The sequence below is a fragment of the Phyllostomus discolor genome, chromosome 10 (genome assembly GCF_004126475.2).
Source record: "Phyllostomus discolor isolate MPI-MPIP mPhyDis1 chromosome 10, mPhyDis1.pri.v3, whole genome shotgun sequence".
In the NCBI taxonomy this organism is placed as follows: Eukaryota; Metazoa; Chordata; class Mammalia; order Chiroptera; family Phyllostomidae; genus Phyllostomus; species Phyllostomus discolor.
In genome coordinates this window covers 15,773,952-15,797,663 of record NC_040912.2, presented here as the reverse complement: position 1 = coordinate 15,797,663, position 23,712 = coordinate 15,773,952, and the positions used below count along the sequence as shown (strand labels likewise).

The 23,712-nt window shown below is 41.7% G+C and overlaps 1 protein-coding gene across 2 annotated transcripts in view; it reads left to right on the top strand.

The window, feature by feature from the left end:
* Nucleotides 1-23,712, top strand: part of DNAH11 (dynein axonemal heavy chain 11) — a 256,071-nt gene that overhangs the window by 41,476 nt on the left and 190,883 nt on the right. For both annotated transcript variants that reach the window (XM_036010519.1, XM_036010518.1), the window contains exons 15-28: nt 352-684; nt 904-1,158; nt 1,238-1,407; nt 1,647-1,869; nt 5,925-6,041; nt 6,139-6,225; nt 9,602-9,760; nt 10,687-10,770; nt 12,662-12,820; nt 15,427-15,549; nt 16,306-16,428; nt 18,232-18,456; nt 20,452-20,543; nt 21,793-21,919. In XM_036010519.1, the coding sequence (XP_035866412.1) occupies nt 352-684; nt 904-1,158; nt 1,238-1,407; nt 1,647-1,869; nt 5,925-6,041; nt 6,139-6,225; nt 9,602-9,760; nt 10,687-10,770; nt 12,662-12,820; nt 15,427-15,549; nt 16,306-16,428; nt 18,232-18,456; nt 20,452-20,543; nt 21,793-21,919 (2,277 nt within the window). The remainder of the gene's footprint in view (nt 1-351; nt 685-903; nt 1,159-1,237; nt 1,408-1,646; nt 1,870-5,924; nt 6,042-6,138; nt 6,226-9,601; nt 9,761-10,686; nt 10,771-12,661; nt 12,821-15,426; nt 15,550-16,305; nt 16,429-18,231; nt 18,457-20,451; nt 20,544-21,792; nt 21,920-23,712) is intronic.

Genomic DNA, 23,712 nt, shown 5'->3' with positions numbered 1-23,712 from the left:
CCCCAGAAGGCAAAGTTTAAGGCCACACAAAGTTGGGGACAGCAAGAATTACAGCCCAGGTCGAATACATCTTGAATGCTTTGGGAACTAGTATATTTGTCATCTGTTTTTGAAGAGAGCAATCTTCATAATGATTTTTCCTTTAAAGAATGACTTTGAAATGTATTTTTAAAATGAACTTGATGTTAAAAAAAATCCTGTTTAGCTTAAGGTTCTGCAACCTAGCATTTGAATGTTCCTGTGGTATGGCAAACATGCAGTCCCTTCTCTCAACAAACCATTTAAATGGAACGTATTTGTTTTTATGCTCACTAGTGTTAATTCTGATATACCAATACTTCATGTTTCTAGGAAAATAGGAAGCTCTTCAAAGCCGATCCTTCTCTGGACACCTGGAAGATTTACGTGGAATTCATTGATGACCTCGTGGTGGAAGGCTTTTTTCAAGCCATCATGCATGACTTAGACTTCTTTCTGAAGAATACGGAGAAGCAACTGAAACCTGCACCATTTTTTCAAGCACAAATGATCTTAATGCCCCCTGAGATTCTGTTTAAACCTCCTTTAGAAAGAGAGGCTGGGGATGGCTTCTATGATCTGGTAGAAGAAACGCTATGCAATAGTTTTAGGATGTCGGCCCAGATGAAGCGAGTAGCAGCACATCTGGAAATAGCAAATTATCAGGTATTATCTTTGTACATGGGCTTTAGTTTTTATATTAACGGTTTCAAAATAAATTGGGATAATGGGGAGCACAGGCAGGGAGAAGTTGGAAAAACCAATGTCATTTTTGATTTTACCAACTGCTCTCCTTTTGAAGGATTGCCCTGCATAGCATTAGGTTGCACGGAACTGATGGGGCAAGATTGGTTTTAATAAGTGCTCAGTTTTCCTCTCATTTAGAATGACATGGATAACATGTTAGGCCTGGTGGAGGCCAGGCAAGAGATAATGAACAGAGTGGCAGGCATCATCAGCAAAGTCTTGGACTTCAGAAATACCCTGGACACATACGCTTACCTCTGGGTGGATGACCGGGCTGAGTTCATGAGGCATTTTCTCCTGTATGGCCAAACTGCCTCATCCGAGGACATGGATGCTCATGCAAATGAGGAGATCCCTGAACAACCACCCACCCTGGAACAATTCAAGGAACAGGCAAGGAAACCCTTTAGCTTTTAACGTAGTTCTTGGCTTTTGATTGAGTTGTTGCAGTTATTTTTTTGTCTAATTGTAGATTGACATTTATGAGGCTTTATATGGTCAGATGAGCAAGTTCAGTGACTTCCGAGTGTTTGATGGTTGGTTCAAAGTGGACATGAAGCCTTTCAAAGTGAACTTGCTAAACATTATTAAGAAATGGAGCTGGATGTTTCAGGAGCATCTTCTGAGATTTGTCATCGACAGGTAGCCTTTTGTGCTTCAGTGTTTGGAATTAGAACTTGACACCCAACTGCTTTCTAAAACGGAGACACTCATTTTAACCGCATTAAAACTGCCAGGTTTCTAATAGAGATAACAAGTAATGTTTGATTAGGCAAATAATGGAAATAAGATTCAGTCAGAAGTCTTAGACTTCCAAATGTTTTAATGAGCTTAATTTGTGTTTGTGTGTAAATACGTGCATGTCTGTATGTATTTAATAGTCTGAATGAGCTGCAAGGATTTATAAAGCAGACCGACGCCGGACTTCAGAGAGAATTAGGTGAAGGCGATCACGATGGTCTAGTTGACATCATGGGGCATCTTCTGGCTGTGAGAAGCCGACAGAGAGCTACTGATGAACTGTTTGAGCCACTAAAAGAAACCATCACACTCTTGGAAACCTATGGCCAGAAGATGCCTGAGCAGGTCTACCTCCAGCTAGAGGTAAGTACAGTGGTAAAATAATCATAGTCACCATGGTTGCCATGGTGACACAAGGTTGAGTATCTCCTTTAGCCAAATTCTTTACCTGTACTCTTATGGCATCCCCATAACAACCTCTCCTGTAGAGATTAATGTTTTCATTTTACAGGTTAGGAATCTGAAGCTGAAAGGGGTTTCATAACTTTTTCAGGGTCACACAAGTGCTATAGCCAATACTCTCTCTTAACTCCCATGCTCTGCTGCCTTCTCGTTAGAAGGTGTTCAGGTAATAGAGAGCCTCTCAGGTCCTTTTGTGAGGTCCCCTTTTGTCATCAAAAGATATAAATTCCAGCTCTCTTTCATTTAAAGCTGTGAGTTGACAAGTGGCCTAGTCTTTGGAAAAATATCCCGGACACATTACTAAAGAGCCAGGAAAGCCCAGTCTAGATGGAGAAATCACTGTGTTTCCAAAACAGGAGTTCTGTGCCCTCCTTCTGCTCCCATGCCCTGGGAAGACCTGCTGGCTGCCGTGCACCAGACGATACACAAAGTCTTTTTAGCTATAACTGAAGCTGTGGCTGAAGGTCTCACAGTGAAGCCTCTATTCCCATGCCCACTTTGAAGTTCTATAGATAGTGTATTTAGTTACGTCATCCACCAGCTTCCAGGACAGGCTTACCTTTACCCTTGCAAATGACATCCATGGAGACATGAACTAAAACACTTCCACTGAATTTTAGTTCAGTGCTGAGAGCGTGGAGCTCACCCCTAGATTTGTTTCCAAGAACCGTTTGAGTCCGTCTCACCTGCTTGCCTTGGAGTGGGCAGTGAGTTATCCCTCGAGATACCTCATTATGTTTATACACTCTCCATTTTCCCACTTTCTGGTTTTTAAAAAAATGAGGTGACATTCACAGTTCACATAGTATAAAAATAGCCATTTCAAAGTGTGCGACATTTAGTGCATTCGCAGTGTTGTGGCACCACCACCGCTAGCTAGTTTCCTCACCCCCAGGAGAGACTCCATACCCATTCGTTGTCATTCCTCCCCGTCTGCCTCCCACCACCAGCCCTTGGCGAATAATTCTTTGCCTAAATTATTTATTTATTTGTTTTTTGAGAGAAGGGCAGGCAGGGAGAAAGAGAGGGAGAGAAACATCAATGTGCAAGAGAAACTCGATTGGATGCCCCTTGCATGCCCCCTTCACCAGGGGCCTGGCCCACAACCCAGGCATGTGCCCTGACCAGGAATCGAACCAGCAATCTTTAGGTTTGCAGGAAGAGCCATACCAGTGAGCCATACCAGTCCAGGTGGGTTTACTTATTCTAGATACTTCATATAAATGGAGTTATAGAATATGTGGCTTTTTGTGTTTGGCTTCTTTCACTTGGCATACTATTTTTGAGCTTCATTCACATTGTAGTATATCACTACTTCGTTCCTCTTGATGGCCGAATAATGTTCCATTGTGTATACAAACTGCGATTTCTTTAGCCGTCCATCTGCTGATGGATGTTTGGGCCGTTTCCATCTGCTGGCTCTTGCGAATAGTGCTGCTGGGAACACAGGTGCACAGGTGTATCTGAGTGCTTGTTTTCACTTCTTTTTGGAATCACTTGGGAGTGAAATTGCTGGGTCAGATGGTAGTTCTGAGTGTAACTTTTTGAGGGACCACCAAACGGTTTTCCATGTTTGCTGCCACAGTTTTATATCCCTCATTTTGTATTGTGAGGATTAAATGCGGCAGTATATTTAAAATTGTTCTGACTATAAAGGCTGTAAAGAATTACTATATACAAATTATTAAATTCTGCCAAGTACAAACTATCCTTAGGATTGAAAATCCAGTTAGATGTAGAGTGAGAAAAGATGTGGATAGATACATAACAAGGATGAGAGATGATTCGTTATAGTAGGACACACTGTAGGTATTTGGTTTTGTAAAAATTCAGATATTCTTTGAGTCAGATCTTGGACATTAAAATATATAGAGATACCAATCATAACACAAGCAGCTGATATGTGGCAGAACCTTTATTACAAAAGTTTGACTCACTCCTTAAGGTCATGGCAGTATTGAAAATATTGGGCTTTTCCATATTCCAGAAGTGGGCCACACTCTCAGCTACGTGTGTGCTTCTGTGTCAGTAATTCCGTCTGGCCGGGAGGAAATACAAGACTGGTAGGCAGAACAAGTTGCACGTGGAGTTTAACAGTGCCCCAATTTTATTTTAATTAAAGCAACTTGCAGTAGTTACTGTTTCTCCTTCATAATCATGAGCAGTAATAACATCTTCCAAATACTTGCCTGTGCTTTGTTCCATTTAAAAGCCTGCATTCTCACACTCTGTCTACAGGATGCCTACAATGGATTAAATTTCTAATCTACAGATTTTATTGAGTCTCTCCCCTGCTAGGAAGCCTTCATTGACTGCCCTTGGCCTCCGAATACTGTCCAGTACCTGTAAGAGTCCACTCTGACCCCATCCTACACTGGCCCCCTTACCTCATGGGATCTCAGGGAATCGCCTGATCCCCTAAGTCTCTGCCTGTTAAAACCCAGTTATTTCTTTGACCCTGAGAGTCAGTGTTACCGCCTTGAGTGGATCACAAGTTACTGAAACTGGAGATCACCTGACCTTTTGGTCTTCGATGCAAATCTATTTTTATCAAGTGGAAGCTTGTTTGGAACCTCTAACGATAAAGCAGGCAATAACCAGTATAGTGTAGTTGGACAGGGGTAAAGGGCCGGAGCCCACCGATGTGACCTCTCTGTGGCTTCCCTCCCGTGGGTCACATGGGATCTGTTGGAAATGGAAAGTGAGACTGTACAGATGGGGATGCACAGTCTGGTGAGATAAAGGGTGGAGGAACAAGATGAAGGGCAAGTTCAGAGCCCAGATCTCTTGGTTCCTGGCCTGGTTTGGTATTCCCGTCGTGACACCATGTTGCCTCCTGAGCATTTAAGTTCCATGACGCGTAGACCTCTTGACGGTAGTTAACACATCCTGTCACGAAAAGTAATTATTGTGTGTGCCTCTCATTCACTCTGACATTATAAAACAATTCGAATCAAAGACTATGTTTCATCTTTGTCTCACTCCTGCACTGCACAGATAAAATTTATACTTAGCACAGTGCACTCTTCATAATTGGCAGTCACTGAGTCATTCATCAAATATTTATCCAGGGTTACAAAGTAGTCTTTAGAGTCCTGGATTTTTGCACTTCACCTGCACGAGTGGAGTCCCATCGCTACGGAGGGGGGGAGGGGTTCATATGGCAAAACAATTTCAGTGTCCCAGGAGACGACCCAGAGAAACAATGCTTTCTTAACCTAGACACAAGGAGTGCTTTTCAGCGGCAGTTAGGCATAATGGCTTTTCAAAGGGAGCAACTTCCTGTTGTCCTGCCTGCGTGCTAGTCAGGGAGGGCCCAGTGGGGCTGCTACCTGAGCTATTTATTGCTGCTTTTGTCCTGCATACAGTAGGAATCCACCGCCCTTTCCCTTTGTCTCTTCTTTGAAAACCCTAGTAATCTGAAATTAACCTGACCCAAGCGCTCAGCCTCTCTGTCGAGACAGTACCCAGAGCTGCTGGAGCGAGAGGAGGGCGGAGGGTGAGAGACTGAGGCACATTTTCGTCTCTGCCCAGCCAGATTCAAAACATTTTGTTTTTCACCTGCTGCATTGCTGAATGTGGCCGCATTTCTGGTTGTTAGAGGCCGGCAAAATCATTTCCAGAGCACTGCAATTCTTTCCCCTCAACCGTGAAACAATTTTGAAATTTGTGTTTATTTGAAAAGATTGTCACTGATTTGGGGATAAATCTGACCCCAGAGGACAACTCTGGTTTATTGCTTGGAAGACACTGATCCAGGGTTCCGGGGGGCCAGTCGGGACTTCAGCCCGGCTGGAAGCCTCCTAGTAACTTCCATTTCTCTGGAGCTCAACTCCTCTTCTTTCAGAATGAGAAGATGTCATGCGTTCGTGTGGAGATTAGAATGATTTAACCCTATGGGGCTGGTCAGTTTGAGGCATTGAAGTAATTCCCCGATTGCACCCGTGTTTTTTTAGGAATTACCTGAAAGGTGGGAAACTACCAAAAAGATTGCAGCAACTGTCCGACATGAAGTTTCGCCTCTCCAAAATGCAGAAGTCACTCTTATAAGGAAAAAATGTATTTTATTTGATGTAAGTGAGCTACCAAATTTTTTTTAAAGAAAGGTTTTACAAGGATTATCAAAGCTATTTGAGATTCACTTTCATCTTTTTTCCCCGCCCTGGCTAGGCAAAGCAAGCCAAGTTCAGAGAGAGGTTCAGACTTGGTGCTCCTTTTGGTTTCCATGCAGAAAACCCATACCCAGTGCTTGACAAGGTAATGCTGACCTCTGCTATCTTATGTGTGTTCTGGTAGCTGCTTTAGAAGGTACACTTAAATACCGAGCTACTGCTATGTTTTGCCTTAGTTTTGCAATTAGTTATAGGAGTTGAGAATTAACTGCTTAAAACACCGTTGTAAACAATTTTCCCCCAGTAAACTATATTGCTTTCAGTCATGTCTCTCGAAACCACTATCGTTATCAAAGTAATCATACTAGTGAAAGTAACAACTACTGTTATTTTTAAGCAGTTACTATAGATATGTGAAGAACTTTGCTAAGTGTATTACTTACATTATTTTATTTAGCTCTTGCCTTTTCCCTATAATGTGGCTTCTGCTATGATTTTTGGATACTGGGTCCTGTCTAATACATCCATGGAGACATTTGGGCCATGCCAAAGGGTCCTGAAAATTTGTCCCTGTCCCCAATGTGCATAGTTAGTGTAAACCCTGCTCTCCTGCAAGATTGAAACCCTAGCCCATCAACCTAACCCCACGTGCCAGGACCAGCTTGGCTACCAAGGCAAGGGAAGTTATCTTTGGCAATACAGCCACAACATCCTTATTGGACCAAGAAGACATAATGGTATTTTTTAATGTATTAATCCTGTCAGCCACAAGTATAAATAAACATTATAGGCTATTTGGATTCCAGGCCATTTTCTAAGGAACATTTTCTAAGTGTGGGCGTTTTAGACAGGACCAAATGTCCTGCAAGGTCTATTATTATCTTATTTTTCAAGTAAAAAAAAATCATTTATAATTATCTTGGAAATTGTAGTTAGTAAGGAATACAACCAGTATTAACATTCTACCTAATTTTTTAAAAAGACTCAGAAATTTTAGCCACTATACTATTTCCCATGTGAATCTTTCCAGTGAGGAACTCCATAACTTATTTTTAACTCTGAATACAAATATAAGTGAGTCATTCAAGCCTAGTTTATAATGAACTGCTTTATTATGGTTGAGTGTAGGAATGAATAAAATGGGCAAATAATCCAAAATGCTTGAGTTATTCATCTGAGGCTTGAAAAAAAATGCTTTAATCTTTCATTAGAAAAATAATATCTTCTGTTTCTCCAGAAATTCTTAACCTAGCAGCCACAGTGAGAAAATGCCTTTGTAACCTTTAGGTTCAAGAGCTAGGAGTCTTCCCGAGTTCTTCCTCTAGGCTGCCGTTCTGATTTCATTTCGCACTGGAGACAGGCTTCCTCGTTAGCCTGGTGTAACGCTTGCAGCTGGCAGCTGCTACTGCTCTCTCCAACTTTGGGGTTGAATTCAGTTTTAACCGCTTTCAACTCATTCAGGGAACACCATTCTGGAGCATGAGGTCTTCTCTTTCACTCAGCTGGAGAAAAGTGGTTACAATAGCCACTGGAAAGGGAGTAGCTTAGCATATGCTAACAGAGTTGTGGTTTTTAAAATGATTGTAGCTAATTTTCAGGTGGTTTGAACAGAGTGTGGATGGGGAGACATTTTTATTGGACTAACCCAATGTGCTGTGTGCAAACATTTATTACAGTTATTTGTTGAGTCCTACCACCAGAACATTATACTGTAACAGCATATCATTACATATTTAATAGTCCAAGATATTTATCCTTGTGCCTGTAGAATGTGTTGAGGGATATTTCAAATATGGTAGGGCTGGGTTATGTTTATCCTGAAGTATTTGCTTGCGTTTGTTCAGTGTGCATATCTAATAATTATCTAACTGGATTCAGTGAAAGGCATGCATGTTCTTTGTTCTGGGCTGGTAAGGTTGACCCTAGTATTCTAGGCAGCTCACCCTGCAAGACAGAGGTGGTAAGGTGAACCTCTCCTTTTAGAACTGATTCTTCATTAAACTTATATGCTATTGTTTCTGCACAGCCAAAGGTACAGTAAACACTTGAAATAACATAACTGGGTATATAGTTCTAGGAATAATTGAATTAGTATAAATAATAGGAAAATTGACCAAAAAAATAAACTAAAGGGCTGTTGTTGGCTTTGGGGAGTGTGATAGACTAGACATTTTGAAAATCCTTCTTTTGTAAAAGAGATGCTGAAAATGTTCACAAATGTGCAATTTGAAATCTATTTCTGAGTTTCCCCCGCCCCCAAACAAGAGAGCTCTCTGGAGGACAGGGGGCAAAAGAGCATGCAGGATGGGAAGCAGAGGCAAACACAGGAGTCTGTGCTGCTATATGGGGCCCACACAAGTGTCAGAGGTTGGGAACTTGGCAAGGATCCCTTTCTGGGGGACATAGATGGTCTTAGGAGGTCACACCCTCGGTGAAAGGGTGGACAAATCTGTAGCCTGCAGTGGGAGCCTCTGAACCTGCCTGCCGGTCCTCAATAAGGCTGAGAGTATGGAAGAAGGGGGAGGGGGGAAAGGATCCCCTGGAATTTGTCAACATAGGCCTGTTTTTGTAAGGGTTATGGTTCAATTGTATACTATCTCTATGATTAAGGAATTTCCAGTCCAGGAAATGGAAATGGATACAAGTAGCTCTTCTTAGTAGAAGTAAACCCAGATCTTCTCCAGAAAAAAAAAAAGTGCTCTCATTTTAGTCTTCTCAGGGGCCCAACAAATTAAGTTCAGTCAAGTAAGAGTCTACAAGACAATAATAAACACACCACTATGCATAAGAGCCAGTGGAAGGAGCAAACTAGAGATGTAGATTCATATAAAAATGTCAGTTATTAGAGGACATTTTATTAAGGAAGTAAAATATAATATTGAAAACATGAGCCAAGTTCTCAGTTTCGAGACTATCAATTATGATCAGCTGAATTTGAGGGAAAGGGCCCAAAACTTACGGAAATGAAAAACATAATTATTTTTAAAATCTCAACAGATGGGTTAGAGAGCTAGTTAATGCTGAAAAGAGAAGTAGTTAAATGAAATGACATGGGAAGAAATCACCTAGAAGGCAGCACATAGGTGTAGGGAGATTGAAAAGATGAAGGAGATTTAGAGACACAGAGTAAGAACTTAGAGTGATGTGTAACTCTTCTTCTCTGACTTCCTCAAAGAGAGAATAAACAGAATATTAGGCAGTAGTCAGATGTACAGTAGCTGAGATTTTCCTAGGACTTGTGAAAGCATGAATCAATTGATTCAAGAAATTCACTGAGTCCCAACCAGGATAAACAGGAAGTTGACATCTAGACGCATCACAGTGAACTACAGAATACCAGTGACCTTTCGTTTTGCAGGACAACACCCAGCCAACTGAGCCACACGAGTCAGGGCAAAATATTTCTTTTTAAGTTCCAGTTGTTCATGTTGCTGTAACCAGAGCTACAGAACTGTGTAGGCTTCTCTCTCTGGCGGGTCATTGGATTTAAGGGTGTGTGTGTGTGTGTGTTTTCTCCTTAGGCAAACCAAGAGCTTGAGGCATTAGAAGAAGAAATGTTACAGATGCAAGAATCGACCCATCTTTTTGAGGTGGCTCTTCCAGAGTACAAACACATGAAGCAGTGTCGCAGAGAAATAAAATTGCTTAAGGGGCTCTGGGATGTCATTGTTTATGTTAAAGTAAGATACTGCTTTTTGATCCTTTTTTTTTTCTTTTTTCAGTTCTTTTGGGTAACTGCAACTTCTTGTGTTTATATCATTCTGTGTGGGTTTTATGTCTTAAAATATGTGGGTATTATATTCCCTACCCCCAGAATTAGAGTTCATACCTCTGTGTTAGTAGAAGATCCTTCTCTGAATATCAGTTGTTTTGGTTTTGGTTCTAAATGAAACTGTGTGTAATAAGTTGACTGCTTCACATTTGGGGGGGATTATGTAGCTATAATAAGAATTCATATATAAATGCACATTATACATGTATGGTGACCTGTTCATACAAATTCATGTATGCACCCATGCTTATACTTTCATGTATGTGCATATATAAATTGACCTAACTAAAAATTAATTTGTATGTTGTCAATTGTTATAAACTTAAGTATAAAAATAAATTGTAGGGGACTAGGCATATTGCAATATGGAATATACATAATTTTCTCTGAAGTTAGTTGAAGGCCAAATAGAAATATATCAGCAAGACATAGGATATAGTCAAGAAGTTAATGAAAGTTTTATTTATAATAGATTAAGATACTTATGGAAGCTTGTTATATTTAGAATAATAAAAAATCTGGCATATTTAATGGTCATATACTTATCCAATTCATTCCAAGTACTCAGGATTGCATGACAATGATGATGTATGTATGGAATTTGTCATTGCTACTAGAAATTAATGTATCCTAGTGTTTTAGCCTTAAGTTGGATGTGTCCTGTCAACTTTTTGTTTTGGCGATAGGAAGTTTTGACAAGTGCAATGAATTCTTAAGTAATTGACCTTCCACTGGATGACAGAGCCAGTGTGTATCGTCAGTTCATATATTTTGCTGTGGAGACTTGCTTTCACCAAATGTTGTTGACACTTTTATCTGCTTGTATGTTGTCAGAGAAGCATTGATAATTGGACTAAAACCCAGTGGAGACAGATTAATGCGGAACAGATGGATGTAGAACTCAGAAGGTTTGCCAAGGCAAGTTCCATAACTGTCGATTACAATAATTTATCTTCTCAGCACCACCTCCTTCCATCTTCCCTAAGCGAGTATCTGGTGCCGTGGGCCGTGTGTCCTTATTTACTTCACACAGGGTGATATGAGGAAGTTTGTTTTTTTTTTTTTAGCTCTCAGCCAGTTGCACTTTTAATCAAGCTTGCCTTTCCGTGAATGAGTGGAAAAAAGCATATTAGGGCTAATGAGTTTATGAGTAGCCACTGTAATAAAGAGTTTCCTAAAGCTGTCTAAAATGGAGAGTGTTAAGATCAGGAGTACTAGGGCTGAGGAGCCTTCTGGTCAAGATGGAAGCATAGGTAGACATGGTTCACCTCCTTGCACAAACACAGAGAGAATTACCTCAAAACAAATAACACCCAGAACTGTCAGGAAATCATAGATATGGAAATCATTTGGAGGGTTATCTGTTGGGAAGGGAAGAGAGAAAATTGGGGAAAAGGTGCAGGAATTAAGAAGCATAATTTGTCGGTAGAAAATAGGTAGGGAGATGTCAAGAATAGTATAGGAAATGGGGAATCCGAAGAACTTATATGCATGACCCATGGACATGAACTGCCAGGGGGGAGATCGCTGGAGGGAAGAGGGTACCAGGCAGAGGGGGGCAAAAGGGAAAAAATTGGGACAACTGTAATAATATAATCAGTAAATATATTTTTTTAAAAAGAGTACTAGGCCTGAGAGATTAGGCTTATGAAAGCTTTTGAGTTCTTAGCAACCATAAGCATTTTACATTATAAAAAATACCTTTTTGTTCTAAAAGTTGGGTGACTAATTGAAGTATTCCACTTATAGATTGATGTGGAATACTCTGATCTTTGTATTATTGATTACTCCAGTGTCTCAAGGGGGCTCAGTGTATATAGAACTGAGCTCATTTGAGTTTAGGGCTTTGGTACCTAGTCCCCATCGCCATATGCCCTCTGAAGAGAGTAGAAGCTTTTCGGATGAAGCTAAAATGGGTAGCAGGGAAAGGCAGTTCAAAAGTGACAGGGTCTTTTGGTTTCTTCTCACCCCAGAACATCCTAGACCTTGACTCAGTCCTGTGCTCAGCTCCTACCAGCACTGCCCAGATTTGTCTCCCATGTTATCCTGCTCCCCAAGGCCCTACCTGAAATGTCCCGTCATTCTGTTGAGCGTCGCAGTGTCCCTCTATCTCATTATTGTCTCGTTCCCGATTCACTTCCTCTACCATCTCACCGCACTCCAGAGTGACGGTTCAACCCATGCCCTCAGTTGAAGGTCTTTTATTATTATTTTTAAACAAGTGGGATTGTCCTTTTCTTCATGCTGAGATCATCATTTTGTGATGGGTTTTCTCATTCACGACTGTGAATGTTGTTCTGTGGGCCAAGGAGACAGCCAAGTCAAGGGCCCCTTTTGACACATCTTAAAGTCATGAAATACGTACTTTCCAAGAAACAAACACTCAAAGTATTCGCATTTCAGGCTACCATTCAAACTAATCAGGTCTTTGGAGGAAGGTTTTAGTAATCCAGGTAGCAGTCTCAGTTTTCTGATTATTTATGTTTCTGGGGGACACACTCCTCATCACGCAATTCCTGTAAGCTCTGTTACTAACCTGCACTGAGGGTCCCGTGGGGCCTTTAGTTAGAGCCTGTGAATAAGAAACCCGTGTGTCCACGTGGCTTTTGCATAGTGGACTTACAGCACATGACTGAGTGGGTTCTTTTCTGAGTCTCTGGTATTAGTCTTCCACCGAGGGGCCTAATGCTTTCACTCTCTTTCCTAATCCCAGGAGATGTATGCTTATTATTCTTTCAAATAAGACAAATTATAAAATGTATAGTAATACTTAGGGATTTTTTTTTTTTTTTGCTTTGCTTTGCTTTAGGAAATCTGGTCACTAGACAAGGAAGTGCGTGTCTGGGATGCGTACGCAGGCCTGGAGGGCACCGTGAAGGACATGACCGCTGTCCTCAGGGCCGTCGCAGAGCTGCAGAGCCCGGCCCTCAGAGACAGGCACTGGCACCAGCTCATGAAGGCCGTTGGGGTCAGTTTCCCGAGTCTCGTTAACTGAACGCTTTTGTGACTGTGAAGTATTATTCCTTCGTTTGCATTATTCATCTGGGAGGAAGCGGGATCTGTGGGCAGGTGCCTGGTCAAATGGGAGAGGTCAAGGTCTTTGAGACGGGACAAACAGACTGCCCACGCAAAGGTCCTGGTTTTAGCCCTCTGATATGAGCTAAACGTGTACCCCCCCACCCAAATTCACATGTTGAAACCTTAATTTCCAATGTATTTGGAAGTGAGAGGCCTTTGGGAGATAATTAGATTCTGAAGGTGGAGCCCTCATGAATGCAATTAGTGCCCTGCAGGGAAAATGACCAGAATTTATTATTCTCCACCATGTGAGGATATAATAAGATAGACCTCTGTAAGCCAAGAAGGCCTTCACCAAGAACCTGTCCATGCTGGCACTTTGAACTTGGACTTCCAGCCTCTAGAACAGTGGGAAATAAATTATTGTTTTTTTAAGTCACCTAGTCTGTGATATTTCTGACTAAGACACCCTGCTTTTATCACTTACTGGCTGCATGACCACAAACAAGACATATAACCTCTCTATTTTGAATTTTGCTTCTTATTAATGAAATCAAAGGGATGCTGTCTGCTCTCACAGATCAGAGGATCTTGTAAGGATCAAGTAAGAGAATGTAAAGGCATTTTATAAAGCACAACATAGCTGCAAAAAATCTTATATTAGAGAGGATCAGAGGACATGGAAATGAATATAGGGAGATAGGGAATTCTGATATTGTGACCCCCCATAATTCATTGAGTAACTGTCTTTTTTGACAGTCTTCTGGATAGTTTTGATTTTATTGCAAACTCTAAAATGCTTCCTCATGGATCCATGCCACTTGAGGTTGTATTTGCTTATCTTTTGGCATCCTTTAAGAGCAAATATACCAATCTTACACTTTATTTTTAAGGCAAGGCGACGTATTTGAATTTAAAATATATGAAAGGCAGCCTGGTATGTTTGTTTTCCCCACGGGAAGATCCAGACCCTGGGGGACTCATTGTGAGAGGCTCCCAGGATTTGAAGGCAGACTTTGCAGAGTTTCTCCACTAGTGGGAACCAGGCCACGTTGTTCCAGCCCCGACACTTAGTGACTCTGGGCTCGTGGGCAGCTCACCTGCTCTCCAGGCCTCAGTCGCCTCTTCCGTGAACTGAACATAACGTGCAGTGCTTCTCATGCAGAACCCGTGAGCAAATTGGAGAGGAGGCCCAGTAAGTAGTAAGTGCTCCATAAATGATCCATGAGGTTATTATATTGCAGAGTCTTTTAGACATTGGATATTTAGACTTTACGATTGATGACTGATGCATTCAAAATAATGTGAGTTCCCAACATGTAACGGGCTGTGGGCCCCACTCCCCACTCACACTTCCTCCAGTGACATTTCTTCTCACCGTAGTCTCCTGCTGGTATTGCGCCTTTCGGCAAGCAAGAAAAATGCACTTTCTCTGGCAGACAATGTAGAAAAAGGCACCTTGCTCCAGGCTGTCCCAGAGCATCAGAGCAGTGGCCAGATTCAACTTCCACTTGTCACCCGGGCCAGATGTTCATGTTCAGTGCACAAGCTGCATGACTAACCAGCCTGGCCCCATCCAATACCCCTGCCCGTTCTTTCTTCAAGGCAGACCTGGGCCCCTGCGCCCATCAGCTGTGGAGCGAGGCCAACAAAGTGATGCAAAGATAGGGTGACCAACTCCTCTGGTTTTCCCAAGATGTTTTTCAGGTTTTAACACTGAAATCCCCATGTTCCAGGAACCCCCTCAGGTCTGGGCAAACAGGGGTGTTTAGTCCCCCTTTGCAGAGAGGGGCATGGCGATGAGAAGTGTTACAGGGTAGGCGGGGCAAGAGAGGACTGCAGCTTCCAAGAAACAGGGACTGGATTTTCTTAGCAGGAGCAGGAAAGGAAATAGTTTTCCTGCAACCATATGGCTGGATCAGCTCTTCATTTGCAAGGGACCTGGATGGCTTCGGACATTTAGGAAGAGCTGAGAGCTTCTTAGCAAATACTGCGGTGGGTGGGGGGAATCGACAAGATAATGAAGAAATAAATGTGCACTGTATTTTTTACATGGTAAATATGACTATGACACTAAGAGTGGAAATACATTTTTCCCTGAGGAACTATGATTAAATTAGTGATAAAATTAGGTTAAGTCATGGAAGCAACTGGGAATTATGTTCAGTGAATAGAATAGGAGGAAAAGACAAATGAGTTACTACCTGATTCCTGGGATTTCACCCAAATTATAATAAACGAATGTGGTGAATCTCTTTAAAAAAATGGGTTTTGTGGGCAAAGGAGATAAGAAATGAACGGACAGGAGAAGGCTATGAAACAGAAGAAAGTAGTGTAGCATGGATGTGGCCTAAACCTTGGCCCTGGCTTCCGGTGGGTGATGCCTTAGTTACTGGGAGTTAAAACGCAATGTCTTTGTCCGCCACTTTCAGAACTAGAGGTGTGCTCAGCCGCTGACTAGAGTATATTTAGCTATGAATCATTCCTCTGGCCATTAGGTAAAAAGAACCATTATGTGGGATGTAAATTCTGCCCTTTTTTTTTCTCCTTAATCAGGTCAACTTTTCGATAAACGAAGCCACAACTTTGGCAGACTTATTGGCCCTGCAGTTACACCGAGTGGAAGATGATGTCCGAAGCATCGTGGACAAAGCAGTGAAGGAACTGGGGACCGAGAAGGTGGGGCCCTGGGGCTGCCTCGTTCACACTGGGCCCGTTCTGTGCATCAGGCACATCGGCAGACTCAGGGAGTACTCCTCGTGCCGTGGTTGAGTGGAGACGTGAGTCCTAGCGTGTCCTCTGCTGCTAATTAGTGTGTGACTCAGGCAGGAAATAGAAGTATTCTGAGCAGAGGAAATGAGTAGACTGAGAGGGTTGGCCCTGTTGATGATGATGATGATGATGATACCAGAAAATACATCATTTACTTTGTAGCAAGCACTGCTCTATTTTATTTAAATTAATTCAATTAATTCTCTGAGAGAGGTGATATCATTATTCCCATTTTACAGATGAGGAAACTGAGGTAAAGAGAGGTAATTAACTTATGCAGGTTCCCACAGAAGTGATGGGGTGCCTATTCAGGAACTCCGAGCAACACCTGTCTCATACTGGCTGTTCTGTAAATCCTACCTATCAAACCTTCAGCTAACCACGTACATCCCTTCCTGCTCTAGCATTCTTTCAGTGGAGGGTGTAGAAGTCAGATTTGGTAAAAATCCGATATTGGTGTGATGCCAGTTCCTTTGTGTGATGGAATTTATTCTCTAAACCTCATCACCATGTATTATTTGAAGGCATAAAAATGGAGGCCAATAATATTTGTTATCAATCACTTCGTTTTGCAAAAAACATTTTATAAATTCATGGTGATAGCCTAGATATTGGCTGTAAGTTAAACTTTTGTACACATAACTTATTACTCTTTATATCTAGGTTATAACCGAAATCAGTCTGACCTGGGCGACGATGGAGTTCTCTTATGAAGTTCACTATCGGACAGGCATTCCATTGTTAAAGTGTGAGGAGCAACTTTTTGAAACTTTAGAGCACAACCAAGTAAGATGCATATTTTTATTACAGGTTTTTTTCTTGTGAATTACAGCTTGAGACTTTTTCCAAGTCTCAGTAGTATTTATTAATTTCTTGGGCATCTACTTGTACCAGGCTCCGGGCATGGGATCAAGAGGTATGAACACCGGTTCTCTAGGAACTTGCACTTGAGCAGGGAGACAGATAAAGGGCCCCAAGGGGAGGCCATCGCAGAGGTCTAAGAAGAGGCAGCGAGGCTGTGTGATGAGGGGAGGGTGAGGGACACTCACGTGAAAGAGGAAAGTCAGACCCAGAGCTGAGCCAAAGGTTCAGGGTAGGACAGTAGGCTGGGAGGGCATGTTGGCATCTTGATGATTAATGAGCTAGATGATGCAAGGTAAAGAAGACAAGCAGCAGAGAGTAGAGCTTCGGATAAGGCTGCATTTGGTGAACATATGAGACATGTAGGAGGAAGAGAGAGAGAGAGATCAGATAGCGGAAAAGGCGACAGCAGTATCATAGAAACCATGGAATAAATTTCTCCCCCAAAGAAGTCATGTGTTCATGGAAACAACCTAAGTGTCCATTGACGGATGAATGTATAAAGAAAAGGTGTAGTGTGTATAATGGAATATTATTCAGCATAAAAGGAAAGCCTGCCTACATGACAATAAGGATGGCCTTTGAGGTATTGTGCTAAGTGAAATAAGCCACACAGAGAAAGGCAAGCACTGTGTGGTCTCTGTTATGCATGGAATTGAAAAACAGCCGGACTCACAGAAACAGAGCAGAATGGTGGCTGCCAGGGGCTGGGGATGAGGGAAATGGGAAGGTGTCAGGTCAAAGGGCACAGACTTCAAGGTAGGAGATGCATAGTTCTGGGCACTGAAGGTGCGGCATGGTGACCACAGTTAACGATGCTGAGTTATGCACTTGACAGGCGAATGCGAAGAGGCCATTCCACTCAGGGACTCTGAGATTTCTCTGGCTCTGTCAGAGAGTGGTCAGACGTGCCGGCCAGGCTGCAGGGAGTTAAAGCAAACCTGACGTTTCACAAGCTGCTAAGTCTGGTCGTAAACTGACCCTGGAGAGAAATGGAAGCCTGAGGGCTTAGCAAGCTGGAAGGAAGTTAGCTTTATTTTTTCAATACTGCAAAAAAAAAAAAAACCCACAGCCTTGGAATGATTAATAGGCAAGGACCCAAGGGAGAGTGAGAAAGGGTGAAGAATAAAGTTTATTAAAGTTGCAGCCCACTGTGCAATATTTTTTTCTGCCTACATAAAGATACGTGGTCTCATGTAGAAGATATTAAATGTAGTTGCTTATGGTTATCTTTTTTCTTTTGGAAAATATGTTAACATGAATATTTAAGGTTATTAATTCATTCATTTAGCAAATACTTATTGAATACCTGTTCCATATAATGCATGCTAGGTCCTAGCACTCCAGCAATAAAATGAGTAGGTATGTCAGAGGAGAGGGGGGTTAGGGCAGGGTGAAAAAGGTGACGGGATTAAGTAGTACAAATTGGTAGTTCCAGAACAGTCACAGGGATGTAAAGCACAGCATAGGGAATATGTCAATAATAATGCAATAACTATGCACGGTGCCAGGTGGGTACTTGAAACATCAGGGGGACCACTCTGTGAAGTACATGATTTTCTAACCATTATGCTGTACACCTGAAACTAATACAGAATAATACAGAATAATATCAACTGTGATTGAAAAATAAATAATTAATTAAAAGAATAGGTATGGCTTCCCTCTCATGGTACTTAACAGTCTACCAATTGACTTCTTATTTAAAATTCTTTGCCTTCCTTTTAGGTTCAGTTGCAGACTCTGCTTCAAAGCAAGTATGTGGAGTACTTCATTGAGCAGGTCTTAAGCTGGCAACATAAATTAAACATAGCAGACTCGGTCATCTTCACCTGGATGGAAGTCCAGCGGACTTGGTCTCACCTGGAAAGCATCTTTGTCTGTTCCGAAGATATTCGAATCCAGCTTGTGAACGACGCTAGAAGATTCGATGGGGTGGATGCTGAATTCAAGGTTTGAAGATGACAGACTGCTTTCTACCTTAGCATTGTTTTCCAAACAGTATGAAAATCTTATCAAGAAACATGATTTGGAGTATTGTATTTATTTATTTATTTTTATTTTTGTATTTTTTAATATATTTTTTTAGAGATTTTATTTATTTATTTTTAGAGAGGGAAGGGAAGGAGAGAGAGAGAGAGAGACATCAATGTGCGGTTGCTGGGGGTCATGGCCTGCAACCCAGGCATGTACCCTGACTGGGAATTGAACCTGTGACACTTTGGTTCACAGCCCGTGCTCAATACACTGAGCTACATACGTCAGCCAGGGCCAAGGAGTATTGTATTTATAAAAATATATTATTGCATTTCAGGAAGTAGAGGTCAGGAATTTTTTTTCTGTGAAGAATCAGACAGTAAATCTTTTAATTTTTAAAATTGACTTGAAGTCGGGGGAGAGCGAGAGAGCAAGAAAAAGAGATAGATAGAAAGACATCGATTTGTTCCACTTATTTATGCATTCATTGGTTGCTTCTTCTTTTTTAAAGATTTTATTTATTTATTTTTAGAGAGGGAAGGGAGGGAGAAAGAGAGAGAGAGAGAGAAACATCAATGTGCGGTTGCTGGGGGCCGTGGCCTGCAGCCCAGGCATGTGCCCTGACTGGGAATCGAACCTGCAACACTTTGGTTTGCAGCCCACGCTCAATCCACTGAGCTACCCCAGCCAGGGTGGTTGCTTCTTATATGTGCCCTGACTGGATATTGAACCTACAACCCTGGTGTATCAATTTGATGCTCTAACCAACTGAGCTACCCGGTCAGGGCCAGACAGTAAATATTTTGGGCTTTGCTGTGCTTTGTGATCTCTGCCACAACTACTCAATAGAGCCCTTGGATCTTTGAAGGACAGGAGAGACACTGAATAAACAAATGGGTGTGGCTGCGCTCCAATAAAACTCCGTGTATGGGCAGTGAAATTTGAATTTCATTAAATTTTTCTGTGTTAAAAATAGGTCTACTTTGATTCCCCGCCCCCAATCAGTTCAAAATGTAAAAAACATTCTTAACTTCTGGCCATACAAAAACAGGCAGTGGGCCAGATGTCTCCCATAGGCCATAGATGGCCTGCCCCCACCTCCCACCCCCCCCCACCCAACCCCCCGCCCCGCCCTCCGCGGTAAGGCGGGGTAGATGGATTCATCCTCATTAAGCAAAGACTGAGGAGGGGAAGCCAGTAACAAGGTGACACTACCACTTCTTTGTTTGTTTCACGAAAGCCACCAAGAGCACATAGAGATGTGTATTCGTGATTGTGATAAATGGTGTGAGAGACTTTCACCAAAGAATAAGGGCGATTAAATATTTTCTCCTCCCCGTTTGAGGCAGAGCACCCAGAGGAACTGTGTTTTGTTTAACTTTTAAGGAGGAAAGAATAGATAGTTTCATATTCGTCTCACTTTTATATCTGAACGTATTCTTTAAGATTTTAGGTTCTCTCTCTCTCTTTATTCTTTTTAGTTGTTTGGTTTAGGAAAGGGTAATTCTGTGTGGATCCAGAAGGATGAAAATGTCCATCGAATTTCTTTTGACAAAAACTGTGCGATTCTACTCTGGTTTTGATATTTCTCTAAAAGTTTAAAAGCAACAGTGAGTAGACATGGTGTTAGAAGTCTCTTTCACCTTGCTTTCTCATTGTTTTTCATTTTTTAAAAAGATTTCATTTATTTATTTTTAGAGAGGGAAGGGAGGGAGAAATAGAGAGAAAGAGAAACATCAATGTGCAGTTGCTGGCAGTCGTGGCCTGCAACCCAGGCATGAGCCCTGGCTGGGAATCGAACCTGCAATGCTTTGGTTTGCAGCCCACGCTCATTCCACTGAGCTACGCCAGCCAGGCACCATTTTTTAGTTTTTAACTTTAATATTCGAATGGTCTTTATTTCTAAAACAGCTGAAAAATTTAGAAAAGTTATTTCCAGTGTCAGTGGCTCTGCTTTTCACTTTCACGCAGGAGTTAATGTTCAAGACAGCTACAATCAGAAATGTTTTAGAAGCCACATGCAGACCTAATCTCTATGACAAACTTAAAGATTTGCAGTACAGGTAAGACCAAAACTATAACATGATCGGATTGTTATAATTCTGTGAGATTTCTTTAAAGTACCTGGTAATATTTGGTATCATGTTATTGCAGGTACAACCTCTACTTTTAACTTATTCTGTAATTTTTCTTATAGTTGTCTAGTTGCTTTGTATATATTAGGTGCTATGTATATTTTCTGAGTTCATGTCAGTAAATCCAAGTATATTTCTGTTTTCCAAAAGAATTATCATAGCAGTAAAATTAGAATATCTTATTATCAAGAGAATCACCATGGCTGATTAGTCGATTCTTCCTTTGAACTCTCCTACAAACATCTATTAAGCATCTACTCCATGCCAAGAACTGGGATTGCACTCAGTTATTTTAAGTCCTTTATTTTTTAAGTCCTTTATTTTGTATATAGTTTAATTATACTAGAAATTATCCTTAGAGAACATATTTGTAGTTTTGAAATCCTGTCCTAAGGGGCCATTTGCAATTTTCACACATAATTCTACAACAGCGAGTGGCCATAAGAATATTCTGGCTCATCAGCTACTAAAAAGAAGAGGCTTGTGCAGAATTGTGATCACATTTTATTGTAAAGTAGAGGACCACTCTTCATAAAAGTATTTATCACAGAAGCCAAATTATTTCATAATCTGGAATTTTTTCAGAGATAAAGTTGTCCATAGTTGTAAAAGAGCGGGTTTCTAAGAAGTTCATTATTTCTGTTTAGTCAGTAATCTTTGGGGGTTTCGGGGGCTGGCGTTCTGGCTCCTCTCAGCTGTGCTGAGAACAATAAAGTGGAAATGATCTGGATCTTACGACTCCTCTGGATACTGGGGAGAGTTGAAGCCACGTGTGCTTTGTAAACACTCACTCAGCAAAGGAAGAAGACTCTAAACCAAGTACATCTTAACTAACACACTCTGTGTCCAGGTTGAGTGATGCCAAAGCTAGCTTTCTCCCTGCTAGTTAGGAGTGTCATTAAGAAAAGTGATAAGTGTCTTCAGCCTAGGTGAGGTCTACATTAAGCCTCAACTAATGATGGGCGTGTGCGGGCTCTTGTGTGTGTCCCCTCCCTCCCTGGCACATCTTGTATGTTAGTCACAAGCAAGACGACGGTGCCCAAGAGAAGGAGGCAGGCTTCCTGGTAAAGAGTGAGCCGATTGGGATGGACAGATGAGAGAGGGTGGGTTTGGTTTTGTTGACATTTTAATAACCGAACGGGCAAGATAAACTGAAGAGTACTTTTTGTTCCTGTAGGCTTTCTCTTTGTGAAAAAGCTCTCGCCGAGTACCTGGAAACCAAGCGTGTGGCTTTCCCGCGCTTCTATTTCATCTCTTCTGCAGACTTACTTGACATTCTCTCGAAGGGAGCTCAGCCTAAACAGGTAATATCTTTTTTTTTTAAAGTCTCATATGACACTATGTTAGCTAAGGAATATCACAGTTTCTCTGTCATTGTCAAATGTGACCTCTCATGGCACATGTGCCGGGAGCTAGAAAATCTGCAATAAAATCTTTACTGCATGGAGGAGTGCCAGAGTTGGCGCTAAAGGAACCGGGCAGGGTAAGTGCCTGGTCCTCGGTGGAGGGAAAGGACCTCAAAGGTACAAGGCTGAGGGCTTTGTAAGAAGTTGATGGTGAAAGCGTTGGCTCCAAATCCCCCAGGATTCCACGACAGGGGCTGGAGCGTCTGTTGACTAGTTAGCCACTTTCCTAGGGGAGAACGGGTCACCTGGAACGAGGCCATGGCTGGCATCTTCTTACGGCTCCCTTGATGCCAGAGTAAACCTCCTGATTATTCAGTCGGATGAGTCTTCAGGGTACCCAGAGATGGACTGGAAGGTTTTCAGTCTCATTCTTTACCTAACGCTTTAATTTTCCCCGACCTATACAAAAATAACATACCACCCATGACAATATTTAAAGCAAATAAAAGCAGCTATTTTCTTTTGTAATCTGAGGGCTCAGGTCAGAGATAACTTTGTACAAATCCAAGAGCACTCCTTCCTGTAACCATCAAGAGGCTGTTGCCTTTCGCTTCTCTCTGTTCAGTCGTCCACACCCATTTAGATCTTATGGTTATTACTGCTGACATAGGTGGTTACTCCTAGAGCCGACTGCCTATCACAGATGATTTTAAAGCCAAAGGTTGTGCTTTGTGACTGTGGATTTGTCTCCATTTTCTTTCTCTAGATATTTTTGTGCCTTTTTTTTTTTTGGAATATGTGTCTTTTCACACTGTAGTGTCCAGAATTCTACTCATCTTCAGACACAGCATTTATCTTGATGATTTATCTCTGGTTCATCATTTCTCTTTGAACCTAAATTCAGCTGGATGGCTGTTCTCGCTATTGATGATATGAGTGCATGCAGGCTTGCTGTTAATAACAGTGGCTAGTCAGCAGTGGTCACATTTTCAGGGCTACCACTCAGGTACTATTGAGTATTTTTATGCAAACTCCCAGGTGACTCTGTAAATACAATCCCTCTGATTAAATTAACTGGGAACCCAATATATTTGCCTCTCATTTATGTAGCACACAACTGGATGTTTTGAGTGTTTTTTTTTTTTTTTTGAAGAATTCTTAGGGACAGGGGTGGGTTTTTTACAGTTGAAAACACAGTGGTCATAACCATGCTTGTGCTTCGGTAATCTCCTGGGAACATCCTCATGACCAGCGGCTGGACCCTCGGGCCAGGGATGGTTATGTGTGAGAGAGGGAGTCACATGCTATTCCAGGTGCATGTTCCTACAGACTTTCAGATCAGAAGCAATTACAATCCTAATTGGTATATTTATATACATACATATACACATAGTTAATATAATGAGAACAGTTCGTGGGACATTGACGTAACCTGGCAGCCAAGCAGAGTGGACTGGAACATGTATGTGTGAACAATGACGACTTCACTGTACTAGTCAGTGGGGACAGTAGACACCATTGAGAGACATGTGTACTGTGTGGCTGTCATGTTTAAAATGACTGAGCAAGTAGAGCAACAAATTTGCATCAAATTTTCCATGAAGCTTGACCATTCCTCCATGGAAACTATTCGGATGATTCAGAAGGTCACAGCTATGGGCAACTGGTGATTGACAGCTTCATCACAACAATGTGCCCTCTCATGCATCACGTCTTGTGCAGAGTTTTTGGTGAAACATCAAATCACCCAG